Source organism: Scatophagus argus, chromosome 20, assembly GCF_020382885.2.
Source record: "Scatophagus argus isolate fScaArg1 chromosome 20, fScaArg1.pri, whole genome shotgun sequence".
In the NCBI taxonomy this organism is placed as follows: domain Eukaryota; kingdom Metazoa; phylum Chordata; class Actinopteri; family Scatophagidae; genus Scatophagus; species Scatophagus argus.
In genome coordinates this window covers 17,577,854-17,598,447 of record NC_058512.1, presented here as the reverse complement: position 1 = coordinate 17,598,447, position 20,594 = coordinate 17,577,854, and the positions used below count along the sequence as shown (strand labels likewise).

General features: G+C 40.0%; 1 protein-coding gene across 2 annotated transcripts; it reads left to right on the top strand.

The window, feature by feature from the left end:
- The first annotated feature begins 6,859 nt into the window (after positions 1-6,859).
- On the top strand, positions 6,860-19,908 carry st8sia3 (ST8 alpha-N-acetyl-neuraminide alpha-2,8-sialyltransferase 3). 2 transcript variants are annotated; one of them, XM_046375973.1, is made up of 5 exons: positions 6,860-7,780; positions 11,331-11,360; positions 14,146-14,265; positions 16,340-16,897; positions 19,595-19,908. In XM_046375973.1, exons 1-5 carry the CDS (start codon positions 7,527-7,529, stop codon positions 19,875-19,877), a joined length of 1,245 nt encoding a protein of 414 aa, XP_046231929.1. In that variant the 5' UTR covers positions 6,860-7,526; the 3' UTR covers positions 19,878-19,908. The 2 variants fall into 2 exon arrangements, with proteins under 2 accessions (XP_046231929.1, XP_046231930.1); XM_046375974.1 differs by lacking the exon at positions 11,331-11,360.
- Positions 19,909-20,594: the final 686 nt, after the last annotated feature.

The window sequence follows — 20,594 nt, the reverse complement described above, 5'->3', positions numbered from 1 at the left end:
TGATTTCTCATAGTTTCTTGTTTTTACTTCCTTCCTTCACCAGTGACATATATATCTATATATATATATATAGATATATATGACAAAATGCAAGTCCCCGTAATGTGAATGATTAAGTCTCCAGGAAATGAATGTAAGTCTATATAATGTCCCCATAGTGTGTGGAAACAAGTCTCTCTCTCTGTGTGTGTATGTGTGTGTGTGTGTGTGTGTGTGTGTGTGTGTGTGTGACAGAGAGAGAGAGAGAGAGAGTGTACAGTATAGAGTGCAGTAATTTCATGCTTCTCTAGCCCAGGCAGGGCTGCAGCCTCTCACTGTCCACCCTCCTCTCTGCTCTAATGAATATTGATTATTAATTCATTCTTTCATCAGATGTAAGTTGCTCTGATTGGTTTCATATCACGGAGTTCACATGAAAATGTGATCAACCTGATTCACAAGTTCGCTGTGGTTTTATTGAAGTGCTCAGTGGACTGCTGCAGCTGAATGAGAACAAAGGAAAACCACACATTTTATGATTTCACCGTAAAGTTTGAGTGTTTTAGGATTTTGATTCTGGTGATATTATAACAGTAGTTAATGGTTATACTACTATAGTGCTATTGGGCCTCATTTACATGTGACGTTTCTCTAACTTGTAATCTTTATCTGGATGCGTTGTCTGATACTAACAAATGATCTATTCACATCTGGTATTAAAATCTCGCTTGTGCCCACATTGTGATCAGATCTCAATATGAAAATTATAAAGCTGAGGGTGGACTTGTCAGTGAACATGGCTAACGTCTCAAAGACTTAGACATAGGTGATTTTTTTTAACTTGAATCTCGAATGTGGTCACCCTGTATGAACTGCATCTTCATCTGCTGAGAACTAATCACAGTGCGGATCTGAATACCTCAGAATGTGATCTGCCTGATCCGATTGCATTCTGATCCCAGTGTGTTGGGGGTGTATTTTCACCTGCATTAACACCTGTTTTTCCTTTAACCAAAACAGATGAACATTCCAGCGCACACCAGGATATGACTGACACTAAGCTATTTTATTAGTAGTTTAAATTAAAAACAGCAAAGAGATAACTATGTTTTTCACATGTCGCTTCATCAGATTCGCCGTGTGCTCAGACCATATACACCCCCTGGTCTGCAGCGTTTAGGTGGGTGGTGTGTGTCAAACAACATCCACATGATGATCCACATGAACCCAAGGTTTCCCCACAGAACACTGCATTGTAGACAGATGATTCATTTTATTCATTTCACTTGTCACTGGTTTTAATGTTGTGGCTAGTGTAATGTTGTGATTAGTGCACATCACTGTGTACAGCATACATACATTCGTGGATGTGCTAAATAAAAAAGTTGTGAAAAGAAGCAGAAAAAATATAATAGATAAATATGGTAAAACATTAACTACATTACAACTACAGTTACATACAATTCTATAAGGTATCACATCTAAGTGTGAATGTATGTATATTTTCTCATAAAATACATATAGTTACAACATGCAAGTACATGTTACAAATATGACTCCAAGGAGTTGAGGGTACATGCCAAATATGCCTCCCTTTTCAATGACTCAGAATCAGAATCAGAATCAGAAAAGACTTTATTGCTATGTAAGTGAAGAGGTTTCACATTACTAGGAATTTGTCTTGGTGATTGGTGCATACATAGAACGTAACAGTAACATATAATTGAAGAATAAAATAAAATAAAAAATAAAAATAAAAATAAAATAGAGTAAGGTAACACAAAATAAAATAAGTGAAATAAATATTTTTCTGAGTCTCTATGAATTTAAGGGAGGCAGCAGAATTTTGTTATTCCTTGTTAAGATAGAAGTATAGATAACATGTTCATTCAAGGTCCAACTGCAATCCAAGAGTGACATGCTGTATAATAAAACTACCACTACAACCACTTTACAGAGTGGTGATCGTGGAGCTGTCCAGGGTACTAACTGCCATTTGGTCTGGAATCTTACTGGCAGAAACTGACAGCCTCTTCATCATTTGCTTCACGCTCACTATAGTACAGTGTGCAAAGAACTACTCAAACCCTTTACTGAAGTAAAAGTACCACACAACACTATAAAAATACTTCATTGTGAGTAGAAGTCCTGCATTTAGTTGCACTCAGGTAACAACAAATGAGTTTTATCAGAAAATTAAACGATCAAATGTAAAAGAACTTGACAAGAAAGGACTGTTAATACCAATGTCTTCAGTGTTTAAATAGCATTAACCTGTAGCTGTTGCTCTCATTCTTGTTGTGCTCTTTTATCACACAACACACCTGACACCTTTCTCCTCCCATTCCATCCTGCCTGCACACGCCTCTTCACCTCTTTTCCACAGTCCCCATTGTTCTGGACTGTTTCCCCCTAACTACTTAAAGTACTGCACCTTCTGTACCCCTGTTCCTTGTAACCTTGCTGTTCCACTTGGGTCCCTCTCATTCACACACATGTATTCATTCCTCTTCTTTCCAGGGCAAACCACCACCTCTCTAGGTTTTTCTCCACCTGCTCCTTGCTCTCACTACAGATCGCAATGTTGTCCGCAAACATCATAGTCCATGGAGATTCCTGTCTGACCTCATCTGTCAACCTGTACATCACCACAGCAAACAAGAAGGGGCTCAGAGCCAATCAGAGCCTTGATGCAGTCAGTCCTAACTCAGTCCAGAACTTGGCCTTCTCCTCTTCCTCACAACCTACTTGTGGAGCATAACCACACACAATGTTCAACATCACACCTTCAATTTCCAGCTTCCGACTCATCACCCTATCTAACACTCTCTTCACCGCAAGAACTTTCTTCACAAACTCCTCCTTCAGGATCACCCCTACTCCATTCCTCTTCCTACCAACACCATGGAAAAACCAAAGCTTCTAGCTTTGATTCCTCTCCACCTGTTCTCCTGGACACACAGAATATTAACTTTTTCTCCTCTGCATCATATCTGCCATCTTTCTGCCTTTACCTGTCATCGTACAACAAAGTTCCTACTTTCAGTCCTAAACTCTTGCCTTTCCTCTTCTTTCTCTGCCTACGGACACGCCTTTCCCCTCTCCTTCTTCGACCAACAGTAGCCCAATTTCCACCAGTACCCTGTAGGTAAGCAGTACCGATGGCGGTCTGGCTGGATTAGTTAGCATAAAGAAGTTAGCTAACATAAATACCATATGTACATGTTACATACATGCGTGACTTAAGTAATGTAGCATAAGCTTAAGTTAAATCGGCATTTGGTTACACACAGGATTTGAATGCTGGTCTCCCAAAGGAAAGTTGAGTAGGGATGAGTTTTGGGTGGATGGATGGGTTAAATACACCCAGATTTTCATCTACAGTCTACATTTCCTGTCCAGTGTGAACCCAAAAATTATTGCTGATTTATCTTTGGAAATGTAATGTATGCTATGTACAAAAATCAAGTTACTTTATGGTACATATTTTAACTTATTTTAACCCAAACCATGATCTTTTCTAAACCTAACCAAGTACTTTTGGTGCCTCAACTTAACCACGCTGCAATCATTTCAAGTTAAACATGTGCTGATGACTGTGGGGTAAAAGAAGGTGGAATACCTTTATCCCTGCTTCTCTCCAATGGTCATTGGCATTGGCATACCTCCTGGTGAAAAAGGGGAAAAAAACTATTCATATTTATGTAACTGGGACTGCAGTGAAACTCTACCCTACTTTAAATTTATCTCCACACTCTGCACCAAAGATACTTTACAGGTATAACTGCCCTTATTTGCTACAAGACCCCCTTCCTTTCTTTGAAACTAAAGTATTACTGTAGATACATACAGTACAAGGAAGAGAGCTGAGGCATTTCATTTAAGTTCATTTAAAACTTAGTGTATTTATAATACAGTAAATATAATATAGTTATTAATTTATGTAATGCATGTCTTCTCTAGTATTTATAAGGAAGATTTTTTCTTCAAGTGAAGTGAAGTGATTTCAACTTCTGATGCATTCTCATCCCAGGTCATCAGATAGTGCTGACGCTTTGCCTTTTCGTGTCTGTGTGTAATACGCACGTGGTTAGTGCAACACTACTAATAGGCAGAGTGGTTGTCCATATGTTTGCATCACTTCCTGTTGACAGAATGTAAAACAATGACAGCTGGTGACTCTTCAGGGGTCAGAGGGATCAAGAAGCATCATTGCCGGAGTCAGCTCCACTCAGATGGAAAAAAAAAAATCCTGATGACCTGTTTTATCTATTGAAAGTTGATACGCCAATATCTTAATCTTGGATCTCTCCTCATCTCCTTCCTCTTTCTCCTCTCAGTATCATTTTACTTCTTGTCTATCTGTTACACTCTTCCACTCTGACTCCTTTTCTTCCCTTGTCTCATTTCCTTAATTTAAGTGATTCCCAAACGCTCTCCTCTTACTCTCTGGCCTGCTTTTTTGTTTCTTTGTTTTTCCATCTTATTATTCCACATTATTGTTATTATAACACCAATGTGTGTAAGGTGAGGTAAATAAAATGAATTGAAATTAGGTAACTAGTTATTGTTATAAGCATGTTTCCTCTTCCTGTACACAGCCACAAAGTTAAGTACACGTTAAGTAAAAGTACAATGCAGTGGAGCGAGGTAACTGTTGTTAGAGGCAGTTCCTGTTTCCTGACTGCAGCACTTTATTATACCTGTGATGTCAGTTCTGTCTGTCATGTAACCCCCTCTGTTGTTGTTTCCTCATTTTCAAAGCCAATTCAATCTAACCGTTCATTTTGTCTCAGCAGATAACTGATGATGTGGGTTAGTGGTCCTCAAAATTACATCTCATTACACTTTACACTATGCGACATATCCCATTAACTTTAACTAAAACATCAATCTATGACTTTCCTGTTTTGGTGTTTCCCTGTGAACGTTTCTGTTTTCATTTCAGAGTTCATCTTTGTTCAACTTTGACTGATTCCCTAAGTGGAAACAAAGCTGCTTCCAAAGTTTACATCATTCTACCATAACCTTGAAAGACATTATTGCTGCATCCCAATTCCATAATATGTTCTCTTTGTATTCAGTGTGGACTATACTGTCCTTTGTGGTTAGTATACAAGAAATCAACAGAAATCTTCAAGACAGAAGATGATCAAATATACTGTATGTGTTGTGCTATGAAGTTGCATAGGGGTAATTGCTAACATTACTCTAATCATGGCTGCATTCCATTTAGTACTAACCACTCCAGTCTGCTACTGCACATACTGATTCTCTGGCTAAATTCAACACAATCATACTTTTCCTGATCAGACCAGTCAAATGTCTGCCTAAGAATATCTCAGACTTAATATGATAATCACATTCTGTTCTACAACGCAATCATCATAAAGAATCAAAATACTTTTTCTCACCATAAATTTTAAGTAAAGAACTGCTAATTAGTGTCACTTACACACACTGTGGAGAACACTGCTCTAACTGGTCACTGAGAAAACTGGAACTCCTGCTGTTTATGCTGCATGTGTGTGTAGGGTCTATCAGGCCTTAAGACCAGTAGAAAGGTCACTGCTGAAATGCCAGGAGTCAAGACAGTCCATCTGATTTCTTTATTTGTCTATGAAGGGTCATCTTGTCTGTCTTTGTTGTGGTGAAACAACATTTGTGTAAAATAATTCTATAATTGCTTATACCTGTAATGTTGGAGTGTGAAATTGCTCAACCACTTAGGCCAAATTTAAACATAAACTGACACAAGTTGTTCAGCAGCATCCTTCCATTTATCTTCATTGGTTTGGTGAAACCAGTAGACCAGTGGTCTTAAATGAGCTGATCAATAATTATATTTCCTTTGAGTATTAGATTGAACACAGTGACATATATATACATATATATTTGTTTTAAAGGCACAATCCATCACAGATATTCACACCTCATCCACAAAGCAATCAGCACTGTAGATGACACCACACATCCCTCACACATACTTTTCACCCTCTTGCTGTCTGGTAGGAGGTACTGAAGCATTCGGTCCACCACTACCAGACTCCAGAACAGTTTTTCTCCCCAAGCCGTCAGACTCCTAAACACCCAGAAACAGGACTGACACAGTCAAACATATGCAGACATAAACACTCCACACTAACACATACAGACACCCAAACAGACACCTCTCCACTACACACACTTTAACAACCACACTCAAATGTCTTGTTGTATTGCACTGCCTTGTATGTCCACGTTGTGTCTAACTGTGTACAAAATTGTGTATATCTGGGCATTTTTAATTTTTTAAACACAGATAAAAACCCCCACAACTCCACACAACCCTGCAGATTTTGTGTGAATACAGCTGAAGTGCAGGTTTCGTCCTTTCCCTGTGTGCCTCTGCTCAGCCTGCCTGCCTGTGTGCAGCTCACCCAGAAACAGACCTGCCTCTCTGCATGACACACAGAGACCAACCAAATGAATACCCTTCCTCTCACCCTCAGGCCCTCTCTAGAGCCAGTGTTTGGTTTGTCCTTCTAGGCTGCTGTAGAAACATGTAGTCATGTAGTGATGTAGCCAAAGTAAGGTCAATAAGACTGATGATGGTTTATTCATTTTAGGAATGTTTGTTATTTGTTATTGGAAATTTTAATTAATCAATTTTAAATACACGTGAAAAACAGATAGCATTTCCCTAAATGTGAACATATTTTCTCTGCAGAGAGCTTTCATTAGGAAACATATTTCTGTTTTGATATGAGCAGCAAATCTTCTTTCTCATCAGCTTTCTCAATAAGTTTGAGTTCAAACAGACTGACGCCTTTGCAGTCTCTCTAGCCTATCCGAGCTGCGGCTATCCTCTCTCTCTGCATCCCTCTGCCTCCATCAGGAAGCAGAGCTCCGCCTCACATGCTGCTGTTTATCTGATTACCGCGATACAAGAGCTGCGTTTCCTTATAGCGACACCCCCGCTTAATTAATTAGACTATCGGAGAGGGGAGGAGAGAGGCGCCGAGGATGCAGATGACTGGAGGGCGCATCCACCCGTCGCCACCATCTTCTCCCTGTATGACGCCGCGTGCCGCCCCTTCATCTCAGCGCCTTGACGTTATGAAACCGGCTGTAATCTAACCCTGCATGCCTGCAGAAAAGCGTCCAGGACCCCCCCTCCTCCCTCTTCTGCCCCCCATTCTGCGATTCATGGACTGTCAATGCGTCACACTCGCTCTTCGTGCGCCTTTTCTACCGCAGACGCCTCGCTACCGCCTTTCCTCACATTTAGCTTATGAAACCGGCTGCTTTAACGCGGCCTGCCGCTCCTCACTTCTGCGATACGCATGGACTCTGTAGCCTTCATGGCTTCAGTTAAAAGCGTCCATAAATCCGCCGTTTGCGCGTCCTTGTTCGCTGATCTGGCCTTTTGCATTTCTGCGTTTCCTTTCGGCGGCTATAGGTCGCTTCTGCCGCGCCGCCGCATCTGCTCTTCCTTCTCCACATGGACTCTAAATTCTGCGTGAACCGCGCGTTTTCTTCCATTCTACGCCCTCTCTTTGCCGCGGATGCGGTGCACCTGGGTTCTCGCCGTCTCCTCGTCCTGGTCCATCAGTGATCCTGTGGTCCGGGGGGGCTGGTGCCCGCAGAGAGGTAGCATGGTGCGGATAGCCAGCGCGCTGGGGCTCGTCATGTTCAGTGTGGCGTTGCTCATCCTGTCGCTCATCAGCTATGTGTCCATCAAGAAGGACTTCCTGCTCAGCACCCCCAGATATGGACCTAATGGAGGACCCAGGATGTCCATGTTCCACACAGGGTTTCGGTGAGTCCAGGTCAGACTACAGAGCTGTAGCTGTACATGCTGACTGTTGGTTTGCATCAGATTTGCTGAGATTTTGGATTTTGTTCTTTAGTTATTTTAGGTGAGTACATGCTGACAGGGTAGAAAAAACAGCTGATGCAGTACAGTTGATGCAGTGTGTGTGTCGTGATGTGGCTTTTCTTGCTTATGTTTTGAAAAAAAAGCCTAAGAAATGGTGTCACTCTATGTTTTTATAGTTTTCCAGATGCACAACCCCAATTCCTCAGTTTGTGCTGGTAGGATGCAGCAATCAGATCAGGAAAATCCAGAAAGTTGAGCAGGTTCAGATGAAGGCCTCCGTGGTATTTGAGGCCTGGCAGCTCACATACTGTGCATCTGTGGTTTCATGCAGTGTTATTCTCTATAGTTTGGATAATCTCTATCAGAATAGTTTTCTCAGTGTATTAAATATTTTTTACATTATTTATACACTCTAGTGACAAAACTATGTGGACACCCCTATCCACATAGCTTAGTACCTTAGTGTATTTAAGGTATTGGGTCACCTGTCATGGTTTGCACTGATAGGTCCATTGCTTTAGTAATGGAAAACGCTGAGACTACAATGACTTTTTAAGAGAGAAGCGTGCTTTTGTTTTTGGCCACACTCCTAGCCCTGACCCAAACCCCATCCACCACCTTTGGCTCACCACCTGTGTGTCAGCCCTCATTACCCCATATCAATGTTGGGCCTCACTGATGCAACTGAAAATCGAATCACATGATCAACAATCATGTGATTAATGTTCAGGTGTCCATGTACTTTTGCCTGTATTGTACATAAAGTATACATGTGAATAGTATAATCTCACCAGCATCTCACCAGAAAATCTTACCACTTTGCCTGACATGATTACTTTCTAGCAATCAATTGGACATTTAAAAACCAAGAACAAGATTTGGATTGTAGCTTATGACAGACATAAATCTGATGTTGAACTAATTTCAAACCTTATGGCAAAAAAACAACAAAAAACATAGTTAATTTTGAAATATTCCAAGAATTAGAACAGAAGTTTGATATCACTGTCATGTATGTGTTTCAAGTAGGTAACCAAAGCCAGGATGTAGTTAGCCAAGCTTAGCTTTAAGACTGGAAGCAGGAAGAAACAGCTTGTCTGGCTTTATTCAAGGTCAAACACATCACTCACTGCTCACTGATCAAATGGTCCACATGCATAATGGCACATGTCAGTGTGAGTGTGCATCATCCTGAAGGAAAACAGGGCATCTGTCACTTAATCCAGCAGCTGTGAACTAGATCAGCTCAGTAACTCACAGTGCTCTGTCTCTCATTAAGTCTCTATACAGTTAATTTACATACATCGTGAAGGATTTTTCTTAAAAAGATTTAAAGTAGAAATTTAAATTGACTTTTCACCGTTGTTCAGTTTGACATTTTGTTTTGTAGGCTATCGACTAAAGGCTTGAAACACATTTCTTTCCACACGTTGTTTGCGTTTGTTTTGTTTAACAGTAACAATAACAATGTTATTGTACTAAAGTATCAGCTCTGTGGAAAGGTACATTATAGTGAATTTAACGAGTTATTACTAAACTTGGAGTTGAGTTAGCATTAACAACAAACACCACTGGCAACATATTAAAGCAGAAGCACACCAGAAATATCATAAATAAACAGGTAAAATAAGAATTTCTGATGAAAGTTTTTTTGAAAAAATGCCTTGTTCTTTTTGCAGTCGTAAGTGTCAGTTGGAAAGGTATGGGCAGAATCCATCCATCCATTCATCCGTCCATCCATCCATCCATCCATCCATCCATCCATCCATCCATTTTCTATACCACTTATCAGTGAAGGGTGTTAGATGGACTGGAGCGTACCCCAACTGACTACCGGTCAGAGGTGGATTACACCCTTGACTGGTCACCAGTGAATCACAGTGCCAACACACAAAGATGAACAATCACACACACTCACACCTGGGGGAAATTTACAGTAACCAATTAACCTAATGTGCATATTTTTGGGAGAGGCACAGGGAGAACATGCAAACTCCACATAGAAGGGCCCAGACCCTGACTCAAACCTGGAACCCTCTTGCTGTGTGCTGCTAACCACTGCACCTGTGCCACCTGTACCTGGAATCAGATTTCTAAAATAAATAAATAAATAGAAACTAATTTTACTTGTATTGCCTTAAAATTGATCTTTTGTGCACAAAAAATCTTTTTGTCTCCTACTGGAATGACTTTGAATTTGCTCTCTGACTGGGTTTCTCTTCATAATAATGGTTTCTGAGGCTCATGGATTATGTAGTTTCAGAGCTGTCCACCATGCCAAAAGCCTGGAGTAGAGAGCTCTGCTGGTGTCAACAGACCTGCTGTTCAGACTGGAAATCAGGTGCAGTAAAAATGCATGAAACTCGGGGTCACACCCTTAGAGTGGACTACCAGCCTTGCCAGAGGTCTTCTGTTTGTTAATGACGATGTGTGTCTGACTACCTCCAACACTACTTCAGATGGTCAGATCCTCATTGTATGTTTGTGAGGTGTGCTCACACCTGGGTTGCATACTTGTTTACTGCATCTGATTTCCAGTACATACAGGTTGCCTGCTGACAGGAAAAGAGCTCTCTGATACTTATTTTAACTAGGTTTCAGTAGGGCCACTGCAGAACAACACCACACAAAATCATTCTGTAAATCTTTGTCGTCTGACCTTTTCGGCCAAGTCCTGACTGTGGTACGAAAACAGCATTGTTGTTGATGGAGGTTCTGGAGGCCAGCAAACCGTCCTTGGCTCTGATTTACAACATTCATTTTCCTCCAGCCTGTAATCATTTTCCTCTTCGCTCGCCATCACCACATGCCAAGGTTATGCTCAGAGTGAATTAGGTGTGACAGAGAGAAGCATTTTGAAGCGAAAAACAAATTTCCTGCTGTTTGTTGTGGAGTGAGAATTTATCATCAGGATGATGGCGATTCAGGGAAATCTGCGGCTAGAGGATGGCCACATTACAATGAAAAACAATACATTCCAAATGGTGCTGGGGACCTTATGATCGTCAGTAGGTTCACATTTTCACTGTGCTTGAATGGTTGATTTTCATTAAATTTACTCAACACTTGAAATCCATGTTTATGCTTTATGGAGTGCCTCCACAAGCTGCAAGCCGTTGCAGTGCATGGTCATCATTACAGTTCATCCTGAGGGGAACATGAATGTCTGAATCAACTTCCGCGGCAATCCATCCTGTAGTAGTTGAGATATATGAGAAAGAAGAAACTGAAGAAAGTTACCATTAAAAACTATGATAGAAAGTTAATGTGTTTGAAAATCTGGTGTTCACTAGTTTATTTTTTTTGTAAGTGTGTTCACTCATTTGGATCTATATCACAATTCAAAGTGTTTTATTGTTACAAGGTGATATGGAGTGAGTATTTGAAATGTCGATTCCTTTCTGTCAGTTAAATGCCATTTAAAAGTCACTGATGATGATTAAGAGTGAGTGAGTTTATTTTTTGTTTATGTTTTACATTCCTCCTGCAGCGAGAGGCCACCTCGCAAACCTGACCTGAGGTGATGTTTGACATAAAAACTCAAGGATGTGCTCTGTCTTTCCTTTAACTTTATATTCAGATTTTTAGTATGGGAGTTTATTCTCTGCTCTATCTATCTGTCTATCTATCTATCTGTCAATCTATCTATCTATCTATCTGAGTGATAAACCAGAAATCTTTCATCTTTTTTGTAAAACCATCAGCAGCTTCTGCTTCAGCTGTTTTTGGGCAAGATGAACCTGCAGCTATCCAGCTGTATGACACAAAGCAACAAGTCGATGACCTCTGATCCCTACTGGATGGTGTGGTGTTGAATTTGAAACAACATGAAATGAATATAGATGAATAAAGACTATTAAAGAAATTTGTACTAATATAGCAGTTCAAACAAGTTTCCTAGGTGCTCTTCCTTGACACTGACATGAATCACTGACATGAAAACAATGATTTTTTTAATCTTAGGTATTATCTTCTGCACACATCGTAAGTTGGGCACATATAATTACATACTTTATGTAATGGTTCCAAAATTTGGAATATATTGAAATGTCCAACATCACTTGAGAAATCCAACGGCTGTTTGCTCATCTTTAGTATCAGTATTCTTATGGGAAAATTCTAATTAGTAGCTGTTTCATGCTGATCCTGATTCAGCACTGCACCTCTCTGGCTGAGCCTCACTCTCTACAAAAATGGCAGTTCTGCAAACACAAAATAAAGCTGCTGGAGGTCTGACTGCCATCAGATCCAGGTCAAACAGTATTTACTATTTACAACATCCTTTTAAGGCTTCACTTAGACTGGTGATGCTCTGCAGAGGTGGAGTTTGCCATGCAGGACAGTATAAGTCACAGAATGATCACAAAAGCTTTTGGTGTTGGATTTTGTGAGAATCTCAGGGATGGAACCTCTGACACTCTGAAATGTCCTGATGCAGTAAGCTTCATCGTCCTTGTTTGTCATGCAAGACGAACCAAACTTGCGATCCAGTCACCAGAATAAATGTTGGTCCTGTACTTTTCTGCATACCAGGGGTATGTTAACCTTACATTCCAGTTTTCAATGTATGTTGTTGTTTTATATTTGTATGTTGTTAAGGTCTGTTCAGGTTTATATTCAACAGGTTAGGGTTAGGAAAAATTCTTTCAAATCTTTCTGAATATGCTGTTCAAAATATCTGCCTTTGGTACCACAAAGACAAAATGGCCTACCAGTCCCCTGGTTTGTTGGTTGGTGGAAGTGATCTAGAAAAGTGGTCTTTTGCTTAGCTGCCATCTTGCCCAGGTGTCATGCCACCGCTGAACACTCAACCCCCTAATAAGCAAATCAGCTCCTGTACATAGAATCTAAATGTGATATGATGTAGAAATGTTATAAGTATGAAAAGTACAACGTAAGGCTCAGAAACATACAATACCAACATTTTAGTCTGGTGACTGGGCTTAAACTTAAATTTACAAACAAATACTATTTGACCCGCTGTGTCTGCCATAGCAGAGTCTTGACCTGAACCCCTGACATTTTTGATGTTTAGTTAAAGGCAAGAGGCAATTTAATCTTCAAGTTACATCTTGGTTTTAATACTGGAAGGGTTGAGGCTTTTGGCACTGCAAAAAGTGTTCATCTTATCAAGTATGCTGACCTCATGTTCAAATTTCATGTCTTGAAATTTGCTTCAAATTTACCAGCATGGTAACATCATTTAGATTTCTCATGCAGTTTAAATGTCTTGAAAAGCAGTGAACAAGGCATCATTGGTGGACAGTTAAAAATGAAACTGAAACAAATACATGAATTTGGCTGAAAGATAAACATATTTCACTCCACATGCATAATCTGTAATTGAATTTGAATAACTTGCTAAGATGGACAGAGTTTCTGCAACAGTATGGCCTTTACTGCTCATTTTCCCCACAGTGCACTGGGCTGGTTTTATTCTAGATTAAAGCGTGGGAAAGAGGCTGAAACTGTGCGTTTACACTGACCTGATAGTGTAAATGAAACTAAATCTGTTTGTCACTGCAACTGGTTCCCTAAAGGAACAGAACTAGCTGAATGCATCCTCAAACACTTGCACATTTCAATCATCATCTTTTTGAGGCATTTCAGCTTTGTGAAGCGGGTGGTACTGATAGAGAAAGTATCTTTAAAGAAAAATCCTTGTTTTATTATTTCTTGGGTCTGTACAATGACGTCAAGAGAACACTTGCAGTCAGATGATCTCACTTGTAGATTTAAGGTATTTTCACTATTCCAAATTAATATTTATGTGCAAAATATTTTTTTTTAAAAAACTAAGCAAACAATTACTCAATATTCTGTTGCTTCTTGCAAACCAAGGAGGCATTTTCATGCAACAGAAGAAATGAATGGATGAACTCACAAAGTAAAATTGGTAGAACACAAAATACTTCTTGTCTCAGACTTTGCATTGAGGTTTCCTTTGCAATGTGAATGCAAATTTTGGGCATTTTTGCAAACCTAATTTCCCTTCAAACCTGGTGGGTACCATCTTTGATTTTTAATTAAAGCAGTTCCAGTAATCTGGCCAGATTATAAGGCGACTTGTTTACAACTGATTGTCTGACTGCTTGTCTTTCTTGGCCTGTCAGCCAAATTATCCCTTTATGGCTTTCGGTTCAGATAAACGAGGATGCTTTGACCAAAAATCTTGTTTTTAAAGAGCTAAAATGCTCCTCAAAACATTTTGAAGTGCAAGTGGAGGAAGCCGACCTCCTCCTAACAGAGGAAGGCTGGGCTAACCTCGTGTCTCTATCTCCTCTTCCTCCTCCTCGTCTGCATAGCTCCCAGCTGGCGATGAAGTATCTCGATCCAGCTTTCACCTCTCTGACCAATGCTCTCAGCGAGGACCTGCAGAACTCCTCCAAATGGAGCTACAACAGCACTGCTTTTATGCAACTGAAGTAAGTTACACACACACACACACACACACGCGTTCTGTGTACTTTTTTTGATAGCCCTGAAAGCTCTGCTTGCTTTTAGCACTTACAGCAGGGAGTGCCAGTGGTGAAATACTCATGTTTTGTTTCCCTGAGCAAAGAGCACTTCAACAGTGTCACAGAAACAAAAATGAGGCAGCATTCACGTGGAAAATGTATCATTTACAGAAAAGGTTTATGCTGAAACCAGGTGGCTTCTGTTTTTCTCGGGTTTCAAAATTATTTTACTGAATCTGAATAGTAGAAAAAAGTATCAAATCTGCTTAAATCTCATTCCAGATCCTCATCAAATCTATTTATGAATAACTATATTTCAGAATCAGAAATACAATAAAATTGTAACAGCCTGGGAGCTGTTTCAAGATTCATGAAAGTTGTATTGTAAGCCCACGAGGACAAGTCCCAGTCAAGTCTCACATCCTGAATGCTGAGGTTTGTATGTTATTTCAGAGGCTTTTTTAAAAATGTATTTGTAGAAAACCTTCATAAGAACGAGAACCTTAGGAACGAGCGCTGCGGCAGGCTTTCATTCAGTGGCTAACACAGTTAGCATAAAGCACACGGCAGCAGCAGTTAGCAGTAACGTTGTGGTATTTGACAGTTGTTGTTTATTTTTGCATACATTTGACTTAAAAAAGCCAAGTTCCAGCCAAGTGGAAGTCCTTGTAGGAGCAGAAGTCGTTTTTTGAGCAATCAGAGATCACATTCAGACATACTGATCATCAGTTGAGAGAATGTATCAGCAAATGAAATACATAATTTGATTTGATATATTTTAATATCATAAAATGTGTTTTAACCCGATTGTAGGGTCCAAAGGGTGAAGAAACAAAGCTGCAACATCAGTAATCTGCTCCTTCTCCAGCAAAAACATGAATCAACATACTAATCATCTTAAATGTACACTGAGAATACATGGCATTGGACTCACTGTCATTATAATCATTGTTTCAGATTAGAATGGAAGACAGAAATTAAATGTAGAGCTGGTGTTACCTGGTTTTATTATGTTTATAGTTACTGTACAGTGCTGAGTTTAAACCCATTGCAAGCTTCTTCCTGTAATCCACTGTTAACACAATTACATTCTGTTGTTATCATTGTACCAGTTGTGACTGTACAAGAGGAAAGCTGTAAAATAAGCTTAAATTCCTCAATATGCAACATTTCATGACAAATGAAAAATAAAACATATTTTGATCTAGTTTTATATAAGTTTTATATAAAAGATATTTCTGTTGCACAAAGGCCCAAGTCACAAAATTAGAATTATAAGAGTATTAATTATATAGTTTTTGTAATTTGGGTGAACTGTACCTTTAACATTCCAATAAATTAACTTAAGCTTTCCACAAGATTTTGGAGTGTTTCTGTGGCAAGTTTTGCCCATTTATGGAGTAGAGGTCAGACACTGTGTTGGACCAAAAGGCCTGACTCACAATCTCTGTTCCAGTTCATCCCAAAGGTGTTGGATGGGCTTGAGGTCAGGACTCTGTGTGGGCCAGTCAGGTTCTTCTACACCAAACTCATCCAACATGTCTTTATGGAGCTTTGCTTTGTGCACTGGGGCACAGTCATGCTGGAATAGAAAAGAGCCTTCAACAAACTGTTGCCACAAAGCTGGAAGCATAGCATTGTCCAAAATGTCTTGGTACGCTGAAGCATTAAGATTTCCCTTCACTGGAAGACAGGGGCCGAGCCCAAACCCTGAAAAACAGCCTCATAAAGAGGTGTGTCTGGGTACTCATGTCTATAAAGTGTATGCAATGTGGTAATCAAGGTATTGTTGTTAAATAATAATATGTTAAGTAGCTTGTTTAATGGGTTCCCTTCATTTTTAGAACTGCAGGTGGTGGTCAGAGGTATACTCATGGTTTTCATTTATTGGGTTTCCTTATGGAAGGGAAGGGAATGGAGGGCTCTTTGTGCTTTGTCCGTCTGCAATCATGGTTGTTTGGTTTCTGAGAAAAAAAAATCTGACTCGTGGATGCTTACAGTAAGGGCTCAATAATGAACAAAAATGTCTTTTGTCTTGCAGAAAGGAGATTGCTCAGTATATTGACATCCCCCACAACTTCACACTAACTCGAAACTCAGTCCGAATCGGACAGCTAATGCACTACGACTACTCCAGCCACAAGTACGTCTTCTCCATTGGCGAGAACTTCCGCTCTCTCCTCCCTGAGACTTCGCCGATCCTCAACAAGCACTACAATGCCTGTGCTGTGGTCGGCAACAGTGGCATCCTCACTGGCTCCCGCTGCGGAGCTCAGATTGAGAAGTTCGACTTTGTCTTCCGTTGCAACTTCGCGCCAACTGAGATCTTTAAGAAGGACGTTGGACGACGGACCAACATGACAACTTTTAACCCCAGTATCCTGGAGAAATACTACAACAATTTACTGACTGTGCAGGACAGGAACAACTTCTTCCTGAGTTTGAAAAAGTTGGACGGCGCCATCCTGTGGATCCCAGCATTTTTCTTCCACACATCAGCCACAGTGACGAGGACGCTGGTAGATTTCTTCGTGGAACATCGAGGTCAGCTGAAGGTCCAGCTGGCCTGGCCTGGAAACATCATGCAGTATATCAACAAGTAAGACACGACGTAAAACTGCAATACATCAACAGCAAAGATACCTGTGTCCGCATCTGGGTACACAGTGTGGATATCTTTATTCTAGCACAGCGATCAGATCTCAGAATGTAGGCTTGTCGACTGAGATGGCGTGTCCCAAGTTAGACAAACAGGCTGTATGGGATCTAGTTATTGTTTGTTTGCAAAATAAGGGCTTGTCTCTCGCTTTTTGCTGGGTTTTTTGAGATGGGTAAGAGAGACAGAGTTAGGTGGTGTTTAAACTCCAGATGTCGTCTGGCTGAGCAAATTGCATTCAGACTCCTGTGCGCTCTGCAGTTTTTTGCATTTGCATTAACATATTGTTTTTCACGAGCCAGATAAGATCTCCAGACACAGCTTGCATTTTTTTTGATTATCAACAAAAAAGATGAAAACCAACAATCCATTTTTCTGAATTGTTTACAGCTCACAGATACACTGGGTCACTTTTTGAAAAGGCTCAGTTATTTCCTAAAACAGCCGAGAACTGTAGCTTTTAGCTGTCATAGAATTTGAAGTAAGAAAAAGAAAAAGGAAAATGTAAATGAGGCACATTTCCATTGACCAGTTTGGGACTGAACAAAGAATTTGGAGGCATCGGCTTCTCTACACTTGGCTGTAATAAACAGATTAGAAAAAGTAGAGGCTGCAAACCGAAAACAAAGTCATTTGTTTGACAACTGCAACTGAAAAGAAAAAACAAAGTTTTAAACAAAAGGTTGTTTCCGTCAACAGACACATCAGGTGTTCTCGTGAGTGTCATTTCAAAATAAAGACAATGTTTGTCATGGTATTGAAGAAACATGTGTCCTAGTGCATGAACGAGCCAAAACAGACTGGCTCATTGATGTGTTTTAAATTGTTTTCAACAACAATATGGAACAGATGAACACATAAATATCAGTTTATTGTTGGGTAAGAAACAATATAGATTTTCAAGCCCAACCATATTTCCAATACATTACATTTCTCTGTGGTTTTTGCAAAATATGTTTTCAATGCAACAGATATTTGGATTATGTTTGGTGCTGGTAGATAGCTGGCATTGTTTCATTGTGCCTCTCAGTGAGTTTCTGCTTGTTAGATTGGAATTGCACACAGCACATGCGTGTACACCAGGTGTACCAGGTGTACACCTGGCAAGGATGACCAACACTGTCTGCTAAAGCAGCACAAGTTTCACGTGTAATGTGTCAGGATCTGTCATCATCTGTTTCTCTCTCTCTCTCTCTATGTTTGTATTGAATGTTCAAGTGTATCTTTGTCCTGTTCATAGTAGTTTACAGAAACTAATGCGTGGCTGTATTGTATTGAATGTTGCTCTATATGGCAAAAAGGAGATTTAAGCTCCAAAGCCGGATTATAAGGAAACAGCTACGTGGCGAAAGGTATGGCACAGAGCTGCAACTTAATGTGTGGAGAGGGATTTAAGTCTACTACTTAGTGTTGTAGCAGCAGAATAGGTTGCTGGTACAGTAGCCTAATCTTCACCAATCCCATTAAAACTACCTGCTCCGGAAGAATTACCAGGTTTTAGCAGCTCAGACAGCTTTCAGCGTCTCAAGGACTCTTGGAAATGCTTTTGTTGAGGCCAGTTTGGAGAGTTTCGCCTTTGTGAAAGCATCAGCAGTGGTCTGCTTAGGGTTTTTTTTTCCTCAATCATATTAAGTCATCGGTTTCAAAAACAGCTAATTCAGATTTTTTGTGAATGATTTTTTCTTTCTTTTTTTTTTAAACTCTGGTCTGTGCCTGCATCTATGTGTCACAACAACAAAAACGTGTTTGTTTTTATTAACCTTTTAATAACCTAATGCATTCTTTCTTTTTTACTGTTTGGCAAAAAGAACATCATAGAGTTACCTGTGGTTTAATAGCTGACGTGGTAAAATAGGAAATCCACTTCCACAGCACCATCTCAATCAGTGCATCTACAGAGTTGTGTCATACACACTACTCGCATTCACTAATTAATTCTGACTGCTGACGTTATCCTCTACTACAGGTGAAATACTTTAAAAGCGTACTTGAAAATGGAGAGATTATGCTCTTTGAGCTGTAGAAAGGCTCAGTAAGTTTTGAGTTGGATTGGCAATATATTAACAGTGACTAAAAATAGCTTGAGTAGTAGCAACTGAGTTAATTAGTGAATGATGACAGTGTTTCTATCATAGAGAAACTCAAAGAAGCAGAATGGTGAGTTTTACTGCTGGAATTAGTGTTGTGTACAGTACATTGTACTGTATTAAGTACTGTGTGGAGTTAGTGTTGTGTTTACATGAACAGCAGACAGCATCAACAGTAAATGAAAACCAAAGCAGATCAGAAAATACAAATACTTACAAAAATGCGATAATGCTAACGTATAGGGTATATAGAAGGTCTGTCATGAATATAAGCCTGTTTTACAAGGGACTTTGAGGAAATGAAGACCTTTAAAAAAACTCTTTGTCCACCACGAAATACAAAAATCATGGCCTTCAACAAACTAATTAAGTAACTGAAACCATGAATCAATCATGTAATAACTGACTGAGTCATCAATCAGAAGCTTCACTGTGATTTATTCAGGGTTGAATTCAGGTGTTTCATCACCATCGTCACTTTCACTCCACATACTTTGCAAAGGTTTGAAGGTTCTTTTGATATTTAATTGTTCTCCTCACTTGTACTCAACAGCTACTGGAAAACCAAGCAGCTGTCGCCGAAGCGCCTGAGCACGGGCATCCTGATGTACACGCTGGCGTCCTCCATGTGTGACCAGATCCACCTGTATGGCTTCTGGCCCTTTGGCTGGGATCCAAATACGGGTAAGGAGTTGCCATACCACTACTATGACAAGAAGGGCACCAAGTTCACCACCAAGTGGCAGGAGTCCCATCAGCTGCCCGCCGAGTTCAAACTCCTATATAAGATGCATATGGAGGGACTGCTAAAGCTCACCCTTTCCCACTGTGCTTAGGCCTTAAACTGAAGCTGCTTCTTCAAACTCCTCTTCAATGCTTTCACAGTTCTGAGTTCTCAAGATGATGTGGCAGACAAGGGAAGGATTTATGTGGTTTTGCCAAAAACAAAATGTTGGTTCTCAGGAGTTGTTGCATCAAGTTCTCAGACTGTTTTCAGTCAAGATTCCTGAGCAAAAGCCCATAATGCCGTGCTCAAGATACACTAATCACAACAGCTCAAGAAACAAGGAGTCTATTCATTTCTTCAAGAATTTAAAGAGGAAGAGGACTGCAGCTTTTATTGGAAGAGGTAGCTGCATCTGGACTTGTAGGCAGCTTTGTTCTTCATGATAATATCAAAAAACCCTGAATTGCTTTATGGTGTTTTTATCAATCACCCCTCTTGGCACAACAGCTACAAATCAGCAGACTGACCTTTTAAAGCCAAGGCTGTGCTCAGAGTGACATCAACACTGCATTAGTACAGCAGATCCCTTGTTCATTTCCCTTGTTCAGTTTGGATCCCGATGCAGGGGACCGCAATAAAATAGTTGAAGCTGGCTTAACAAACAAACAAAACATAACAACACACACATACAGACACACACAACAACAACAACAACAAAAACATATGGCAAATGACCCCATAGAGCTCATTTGTTATAATCGTGCCAGTCTCTACAAGCCTGAGATTAAAAAAGCTTTTTTAAGCTGAAACCTTTATAATAGCCACA